At 37.5% G+C, this 10,022-nt stretch overlaps 1 protein-coding gene across 2 annotated transcripts in view; it reads left to right on the top strand.

Annotated features, from left to right (window-relative positions):
* Positions 1–10,022, top strand: part of Stag1 (stromal antigen 1) — a 335,960-nt gene that overhangs the window by 67,909 nt on the left and 258,029 nt on the right. Inside the window, exon 2 of one of the 2 annotated variants that reach the window (XM_005367800.3) lies at positions 3,435–3,536. In XM_005367800.3, the coding sequence (XP_005367857.1) occupies positions 3,508–3,536 (29 nt within the window). In that variant the 5' untranslated portion in view covers positions 3,435–3,507. Of the gene's footprint in view, positions 1–3,434; positions 3,537–10,022 lie in introns of those variants that run through there. The other variant, XM_026789595.1, reaches the window with a different exon arrangement.

Here is a 10,022-nt window from a genome sequence, read left to right as displayed (position 1 = left end):
AAAAAAAAAAAAAAAAAAAAAAAAGAGCTGTAACCAAAGTAAAAAAGAAAAGGTGTTGTTTGCACATTAGCCAAGGTATTCTTTCTGTGTACTGTTTACTTGAGGGCCTGCTTTTTCTTCACATTTTACTAGCATAAGCTTTCGCAATTATCGAGAGATATAAGTCTATTGGCACACAGCTCTGACCATATCTGCTGCTCTTTCCATAGACTATGGCTTCTTGAACTTATTTCAGTTGTTTATTTTATGTATTCAATTGTTCTTTCATTTATTTATTTTGGATTGGTTTTTCAAGGCAGGGTTAATCCCGTGTAACAGCCCAGAATGTCCTGTAATTTGCTTTGTGGACCATATTAGCATTGAACTCACAGAGAGGTTCACCTGCCTCTGTCTCTTGAGTGCTGTGATTAAAGGCATTTGCAACTATCTCCCGGCTGTCTAATTTTTGTCTAAGAAAATGTATTGTTATGCAAGATAGTCATTTGAATAAAACATTTGTTGAAAATAAATTTATAAAGAAATATATTAAAATTATTTGTGTACATGAACTTTTACCATTTTAAAATAGAAAATTAAGTTTACGTGTTATAATGGAATTTTATATGATGAATTAAATCTTATCTGAAATTCTGATTCAGGAATCAGAGCATATTTTATGTTTTTAGAGTTAATGGAAAGTCTGTTTTTATAATTATCAGTGCTGAGAAATCAACTTCACAGAAATAGTACAGAATATCAGGAGGTCAGGGCCATTTAAAAAGTACTTGGAAATTCTGCCTTTATCCAACAAAGCCAAAATTCAATTAACAGCTTTTAAATTGAACTTAAATCAGCAACTTATAAAGCAAATTTTCAAATTCAGTCATAATTCAAGCTGAAGGTAAACTGATTTTATATTTATGCTGAGGAATTATAGGAAAAGATTAAATGTCTGTTTTCTTTAACTAAACCATTATATTTTCGTATGAATAGAAAATACTGCATTTACGGTAAAAAAATAATGTAGTTCATAACAATTGCAGTGTAGAGTCTGAGCCAAGTTGTTTCAGATAGTTGTTGACATTGCATGCCATGATGACAAAGTGTGCATATTTTATGTGCAAAACCAAGGCTACATTGAAGTTACACAGTACAGATATGGGCAAAGTGCCACCAGAAATCCCTCAGATTTATTATATGTTTGATTCTGAATTATTTTTGATCATTAAATATTCAGAAACTTTCAACTGTTGCCATTTTTTTTTTTTTTTTTTTTGAGACAGGGTTTCTCTGTGGTTTTGGAGCCTGTCCTGGAACTAGCTGTTGTAGACCAGGCTGGTCTCGAACTCACAGAGATCCGTCTGCCTCTGCCTCCTGAGTGCTGGGATTAAAGGCGTGCGCCACCACCGCCTGGCAAATCTTCACAACCCTACATTAAGTTATGTGACTACTACTAGATGGGTTTGAGCCATAGTTTAATAAGCTGGATCATAGACTTTATCTTGTTCCATGCAACTACTTTTAAATCCTTTAAAATCCTTTTTAGCAGATACCAGGTATGGGAAACTATTCAAAATACACAGCTACTGGCGCTGGTGAGATGGCTCAGAGGATAAGAGCACTGGCTGCTCTTCCAGAGGTCCTGAGTTCAATTCCCAGCAACCACATGGTGGCTCATTACCATCTATAATGAGATCTGGTGCCCTCTTCTGGCCCACAGGGATACATGCAGGCAGAATATTGTATATATAATAAATCTTTGCTGCTGGTGGTGGTGCATGCCCTTAATCCCAGCACTTGGGAGGCAGAGGCAGGTGGATCTCTGTGAGTTGGAGACCAGCCTGGTCTATAAGAGCTAGTTCCAGGACAGGCTCCAAAGCTATAGGGAAACCCTGTCTCAAAAAGCAAAAACAAAACCAAATAACAAAACAAACAAACAAAAAAATAACCATAGCTACCATTTTTGAGAACAAGGTTATTTTGGTTTTTCTCTCACACCTGCAACTACACTAAGAAATAGTCCTATTGTTCCCATTCACTTTCTAGTTTGGGGAGTCAGCGATGCTAGACAGGTAAACAAAGTGGGTATTTCTTCAAATCTAAATGTAGAAGGTTTTTTTTCTTTTTCAAGTACCGTTTCTAGTGTTTGCCTGGTCTTACAGAGCTAGTGCCAGGACAGGCTCAAAGCCACAGAGAAACCCTGTCTCGAAAAACCAAAAAAAAAAAAAAAAAAAATATCTGTAAAAGCTGATTTTTTTTTTTTTTGGACAGGGTTGATCAATTTTGGTAACTAACCAAAGAATTACTTTATAGAAAGAGTTGATATTTTTTATGTTCCCCATTGTGCCACTTTCTATGTTGCTACTCATCTAGTTTTGTTATTTAGTATATAAATCAGGGTTGGATTATTTTCTGTCAGAATTTTAAAGTCTTCTGTTGTCTTCAAGCTTACATAGTTCCATCCAGAAATCTGCCATAATTTTTATCTCCCCCATTGATAGGTCATGTTATGTCATGTACATTTATCTTCCTATTAAGATTTCTCTTTAGCTAGGTTTTTTTAAGCAAATTTTATATTTTGGAATATTTTGCTTGGAAATTTTCTGATTTTAACATTTTTCTAAACTATCAGTCCAGTGGTAGTGCACGCCTTTAAACTGAGGACTCAGGTGTGTGCCACCACCACCTGGCTTTCTGTTTCGTTCTTAGTCCTGTGTGTTTTGTTCCTTTTTTTTTTATTTTATCAGGCTCCCCCCCCCCCCCCAGAGCAGTGTTAGGTTTACAGTGAATTTGTGGAGAAAGTACAGGAAACTACTTTAGGTTCCTCATGCCTTCATGTGCTCCACTTTTCTACACGTGTCTCCTCAGAGTGGAACACTTCTGACAACTGCCAGTTCCGTTGTATTGACACTTGCCATTAGCATCCACAGTCTGTTCTTCATTATTTTGATATTAAATGTCATATGGATTTTGACAAATGTACATGACATTTATCTGCTAATTAGAAGTGTAGCCCTGCACTAAAATCCTGTGTGCTCTGCCTGGTTATTCCATCTGCACACCCTAATTTCTGCTAATCATCAATCACCACAGTTTTACCTTTTCAAGAGTGGAGCACAGTCAGAGTTCTGTGACTGCAGCCTTTTTGGGTAGCTTCTTTTTGTTCATTGCATTTCATGACTTGGTGGATCAATTGCTTTCCAGATCAAATAATATTTGGATACTGAAGCTTGTTTTTCAACTCACCTTCTAAAAATCTTCTTGGTTGCTTCTAAGTTTGAGTAGTTAGGAATAAAAGTATAGTAAACATTCTTGCCTAAGCTTCTTTGTTCATGTCAGATTTTAACTACGTGGAGCATATCTCAAATAATATGCTCATAGTTGCTGTTGATTGACATATCATGATATATTAATTTTATTTTAAAATAATTTTTTCTTTCTTTTTTAATTGACAGGCGTGCCCTTGAGATCACATAACAAGTTAGAATTATATAGACTTTTCTGTATTGTGGAATAACCTCTCCAGCAATGATAACTTCAGAGTTACCAGTGTTGCAGTAAGTATAATTTTTTTTCTATTAAAGAAACATGAGTATAACGTTACAGGTTTATGATGAGATATCAAATGTGTTCTGTTTTTGAGACAATATATTTGAAATCTAAATGTTAGGGTATGTGATTACTCTGCTCATTCATGACATTAGAATGTCATCATGTTTTCTGACATTGAACAAATCAGGTATTAATGTTATTATATCAGGGGTCATTTATTATAACCCTTATGTGGCATTCCATTTTGATAATTAAACTGGATCAGAACTGTACTACATGCCCTACATTTCTTTGTACTATATGCTATGATAGTAATTCTGTTGTCTACAAACGCCACCATATGCGGTCTCACTATTTAGAAGAAAATATTTATTAACCTTTGTCCTATATTGTACTTTTTTCTATACACTTACTGTTTTAATTCATTTCTTTCATTAAAGATTCCTTTTTTTAACCTTAAATTTATGATTACTGATGCATTCTGTTTTCTAGAATGATCTCAGGAAATACCAGTTGGTGTTTGAGTGTAATATATCATTAAATTTGTTGTATTTGTTAGACAGACTTGGAGTTGGAGATTATTATAGAATTTTTAGAAAATGTCACAAGTATATACAGATATTGTTTCTTTTATTATTTGATCTATTTGATAATGATAACTTAGCTATAGTAAAAGTATTATTGGTTTAAGCAATTATTTTTTGATTATAGTTTAGTTACAGATGTCTTTTCCAGGAGTTAGCCTTCTACCTGCTCTCCTGGAAGCTTTAAGACACAAAGCTTTCCAGGTGCATTTAATTATTTTCTATGTACTTGTTCCTCTTTTTTTTTTTTTTGACATAATACTGAATTTGGAGGTCCCTGCATATTCTTTTCTTTGTTCTTAAGAACTTTTGTTCTCACTCATCCAGCTTACTATGTATGCTTTATTTTAGATTAATGTCTAACAGAACTCCTCTGAATCTTTAAAATTTGATTAGATGTCCCCAATGATCATAAATTTTTATTATTCTTTTCCTAGCATTGTATTTCATAGAATGTTCTTTATCACTTCTTAAAATAATAAACTTTTCTATCATATTGTTATATGCCCTGCTTGTAGCATTTTTACTGGATTTTAAATAGGCCCTCACATTAATAACAGATAAAACTTGAAACAAGCTTATTTTAATATATTTATAGTTACAGAAAGTGTAGTGGTAATATTTAGTTTTAGGGATTATGCTTTGTAAGTGAAAAATTTCATAAAATTGTAAATCTGTAAATGTGTATGAGTACTGCATAGTAATCTGAGTGCTGGGTGAATGAGTTTGGTTGAATAAGCTAGCTGGAGTGGGTATTCTCGGTTGAGATTAATAAACTTTTTGAGAGCATATACTTGTCTGTGATTTTTGTTGTTATGTTTATGTTATTACTTTGCTTAATCTACTCATCTATCTAGTTATATGCCCTGTTGTGCTTTGTATCAATGACAAAAATGCCTGAACCAGTCAACTTACAAGCATCCCTGCATCTCAATTTCAGGGGTTTTATCTTAGGACTAGTTGACCTTGTTGCCTGTATGACTTTTATGCCTCTGGTAAGGCAGTTTATCATAGTAGGGGATACAGGGTGAAGCAACCTGCTTACTTCATCATGGCTGGGAAACAAAGAGAAGGGGAAAGGGGCTGCAGTCCCAGAATCCCTTCATTGATATGCCTCTATTAGAACTCACTTCTTAAAGGTCCCACCATCTCTTATTAGTGCCATAGGATGGTGACCACATCTTTAAAATTTATGACACTCAAATCACAGATTTCTTCTGCATCCACGTGCTTAGGCCTGTCTTATAATGCAAAATGCTTGTAGTCCCTCTTTAATAGTCTACAGAGATTTTCATGATCCAGAATCATCCTTGTCCAGATTCAAAATTACTTAGGAGATTTAAGAGAAAATGAGTTGTAAGTCAGAAAACATATTTCTCTATCCCAAGATACAGTGACATAAGGATAATTCCTATTCCCCAATGGACAGATAAACAAAAAGGAGAAATTTTACCAAAATCAGGACTAACCGCAGTCAAACATTAAATCCTGTAGTTCTATGTTTGTAATTCAGAGTCCATGGTGATGTGTTATGAACGCCAAAGAGCTTGGACAGTGATGTCTTTATGGTCATCCTTTTGTACTGATTTTGCTGGACCTGGTGCTGCTTCTGTGTTCCTGGCATCTCTGACTTTTTGCTGTGTCCATTATAGCTTCTGCCCCAGTCTCCTAACTTCCCTCACCACCTTGCCAGCGATTGCTTACAAGGATGGTGAATCTGATGTGCTCATTTTTGTATACCAACACAACCAGAATTACGTGAATAATGACACTCCATTTCCTATGTGGCTCTCCGTAAGCTGAGCAGAGTCAATGTCGTCTTCTCAAAGAACTATCTCTCTAGGTTCTCTTGTTATGTCTGTGCAGGTGTGATGGTTAAGATCTTGTTGATTCCTGAGATGCAGTAAGGCATTTGCTGTTCCAGTGCAGTCTCCTTGATTTCTTCTAATGCTCACCAGCAACCTCAGCATACTCTCTCGTAGCACCTTTAGCCATGCTTCTTTTTTCATGGAAGCTCCACACCTTTCAAATCCTTTCTGCTCTGTAGTGTTTGACTCTCAATTATTGTAAGTTTGGCCAAAAGAAGCCAACAGTATCCATACTGTCTCTTTAGTGATTTCCTGCCTTTATTTCGTCTGCCAGAGGAACATTTTGTTTTTATTAAATTTCAAATTTAAATTTTTATTTGTGTCGTAATAGTAATTAAAAAGTGAGAGAATAGGAAAGACAAAAACACCACTATATAGATGAGTCTTACTGTATTCTTGACTTACTTAGATACTATAATTGCTGATAATTTGTCTATTCTTACTGTTGTTAATTATTAAGCAGTGTCAAAGTATTATCTGTTACTGTATAGCTTATATTCTGTAATGGCCTAACTCTGGATTGATATAGTGTGTAAAACAGACTCATGCTTCATTGTCATTACATTTATAGGTATTAATGAACTAACCACAAATACACAGTTATTGAAGCTATGAAGGAAAGGTTGGGCGTATTATGAAAAATTTAACACCTTTAGGATTTGAGGCAGTACTGGGAATTGAACTTAGGTTTTCACACATGCTAGAGAAGCACTCTACTTCTGAGCAGCATTCCTAGCCCTAGCTTCCTTAATTAAGAAAGAGCCAGGTGGTGGTAAGGCACACCTTTAATCCCAGCACGGGGGTGGGGTGGGGGGGGGGAGGCAGAGGCAGGTGGATCTCTGTGAGTTCAAGGCCAGCCTGGTCTACTAGAGCTATTTCAAGGACAGGTTCCAAAAAGCTACAGAGAAACTCTGTCTTGAAACACAAACAAACAAACAAACAAAAAAAAAGAAAAGAAAGAAAGCAAAAAATAATTGAACTGAAGTTTGAAGTGGGAGGTGTGCTTGGAGGAAGAAGGGAGGCTTATATTAGTTCTAAATTGAGAAAATGGCATTTTTAAAAGACTCTTAGGTAGTATATTGAGATACCTGATACAAAGCCTTTCTCCTCCAAATTTTGTTTTTATGTTTAGGAATTGAGTTACATGACATTGGGCTTATGAAATAACAATCCTAAGAGGCCTCCAAGTCATGTTAAGAATTGTATCCCTCTCAGCTGGGCGGTGGCGGTGCACACCTTTAATCCCAGCACTTGGGAGGCAGAGGCAGGCGGATTTCTGTGTGTGAGTTAGAGACCAGCCTGGTCTACAAGAGCTAGTTCCAGGACAGGCTCCAAAACCATAGAGAAACCCTGTCTCGAAAAACCAAAAAAAAAAAAAAAAAAAAAAAAAAAGAATTGTATCCCTCTCCTCCTCAGCTGTGGGTATCAGTTGAGATTTTAGGGAATGGTTGAGTAGAATATAGTAAGATAAATATAATTAAAAAAATAAACTGGTAATTATACGAGTAGGAAGGCCAGCACTAATATGAGTTCGAGGCCAGGCTAGCCTTGAACTCACAGAGATCCACCTGCCTCTGCCTTCCGAGTGCCATGCCGGGATTAAAGGCGTGCGCTACCACCACCCAGCGAGATACCATCTTATACCTGTCAGAATGGCTAAGAGTAAAAACACTGTGATGGCAGTTTATGTTGGAGAGGAGGTGGAGTAAGGGGAACATTCCCACTGCTGGTGGAAGTGCAAACTCGTACAGCCACTTTGGAAATTGGTATGGTGGTTTCTTAGAAAATTGGGAATCAGTCTACTTCAAGAACCAGCTATACCAATTTTAGTCGTATACCCAAAGGATGCTCAATCATACCACATAGACACTTGCTCAACTATGTTCATAGCATTACTATTCATAATAGCCAAAACCTGGAAACAACCTAGATGTCCCTCAACTGAAGAATAGATAAAGAAAATATTGTATACTTATTCAGTGGAGTACTACTCAGCTGTACAAAATAATGACCTCATTAAATATGCAGGCAAATGTATGTAACTCGAAGAAAAGTCATTCTGAGTGAGGTAATGCATACCCAGAAAGACCAACATGATATTCACTCACTCAAAGGTGGTTATTTGGAGTAAAGGATACGATAGCTAGCCTACAATGTACAGCCCAGAGAGAAGCTAGGTAACAAGAAGGTCCCAAAGTGGGATGCATGGATTTCCCTAGGAAGGGGAAGTAGAAGAAATCTCCTGGGTTAACTGTGTATGTGTGTGTGTGGGGGGGGATTGGAGGGATGGATAGATGGCAACTAGAGGGAGTGGGTTGGGTGGGCTTGGTGTGGAAGGTTTGGAGGCAAGATGGAGAGGGACAGTAACAAAAGAGATGCCTTGATGGGGGTGCATTTTGGGGTTAGGTAGAAACCTGGTGCGAGGGTCCCCCACCCCCAGGAGCCCACAAGGATGACCCCCCAACTAAGACTCCTAGCTAGCAATGATGTGAGAGGGTGCCGGAACTGGCAGATTGGTGACCTTCCTAATTCCTATCAGAGTTACTCTCTCTCGTAACTGATGGAAGCAGAGGCAGAGATCCACAGACAATTACAGTGCTGCCTTGTATCAGAAAGGCAGGGGGGATTGTACTAGTCAGGGGATCATGATGGGGGACCCCACAGAGACAGCTGACCTGAATTCGTGTGAACTCATGAACGCTGAACCAACACAGGGAGCCTGCATGATTCTGACGTAGGCCTTCTACATGTTTGTGACAATCATGAGGCTTGTCTCTTAGTAAGGCTTCTGATAGTGAGAACAGGATCCCTCCCTGGCCCTTATATGACTTTTGGTAACCTGTTTCCCAGGCTGGATTACCTACCTGGTTCTGCCTAGATATAAGGGCAGGAGCTTGGACCTGCCTCAATTTAATGTGCCATTATTTGTGCAAGGAAGGCCTTTCCCTTTCTGGGTGGAGATGGATGGGAAGTGGGGAGATGAGAAAGGGGAGGGAATGGGAGGAGAGGAAGAAGGGGAACTGGTTAGTATGTAAAACAAATGAAAACAAATGTTATTTCAATAAAAAGAAACATAGACTACAGTGGTATATGCTAAACAACTTGAGAGAGTGGTATGTACCAAAATGAAGAGTGAAACAGTAAGTTTTATTTTTTGGAGCAAATGAGAACAACTAGATCAAGGATGGACAAGAAACTTAAGATTTTTAAAAGAATGTCCCCTCCCAATCCCAAACAATAAGATTACTAGTAAAAAGGTCTGTCAGTACCTGACTTTGCTTTTCCCAGTAGTTACAGACTTCTAAAGGTTACTAGGGGAAAGGGTTCACGAGACCCTGTCTCTTTCTGTAGGATTTATAGGCAGTTAACCTTTGCTAGGGAGATGTTCTTTTTGTCCTAAGTGGTATACCTGCCTATATAACTGTCCATGCTCCTATAATCCTGATTAAATTATTGTTTCACCAAAAAAGTAAAAATATTCTTTAAATATAGTTGTTTGTTCATTTATGCATTGTCTATGTCCAGATATATCCTGTGGCACCAGAGTGTAGTAGTAGAGATGAAGATGTAGAATTCTAAAAAAATTACTATGTGGTCTTTTTAGAAAAAGCTTTCTGACCCCCTGATTATTCTTTTTTGTTTGTTTGTTTTCTGAGACAGGGTTTCTCTGTAGCTTTGGCGCCTGTCCTGGAACTAGCTCTTGTAGACCAGGCTGGTCTCAAACTCACAGAGATCCACCTGTCTCTGCCTCCTGAGTGCTGGGATTAAAGGTGTGCCCCACCACGGCAAGTTCCCCTGAATATTCTTTACAACAGTAGTTATATTTGAAATATTTCTGGTGTATTTCAAATACCAGGTTACCTTTGAATATTTGCAAGTAGTGGTGAGTTATGTGATGTGAGAATGGTGCTCATAGTAGTGCATAGACTGGTGTGCAATGTGATTGAGAATGGTACTAGCAGTAGTGTTTATTGACTGGTGTGCAATGTTTTATGAGAATGGTACTAGCAGTAGTGTTTATTGACTGGTGTGCAATGTT

Source organism: Microtus ochrogaster, unplaced genomic scaffold (genome assembly GCF_000317375.1).
Source record: "Microtus ochrogaster isolate Prairie Vole_2 unplaced genomic scaffold, MicOch1.0 UNK24, whole genome shotgun sequence".
Classification (NCBI taxonomy): domain Eukaryota; kingdom Metazoa; phylum Chordata; class Mammalia; order Rodentia; family Cricetidae; genus Microtus; species Microtus ochrogaster.
This window is presented reverse-complemented; position numbering and strand designations above follow the sequence as displayed.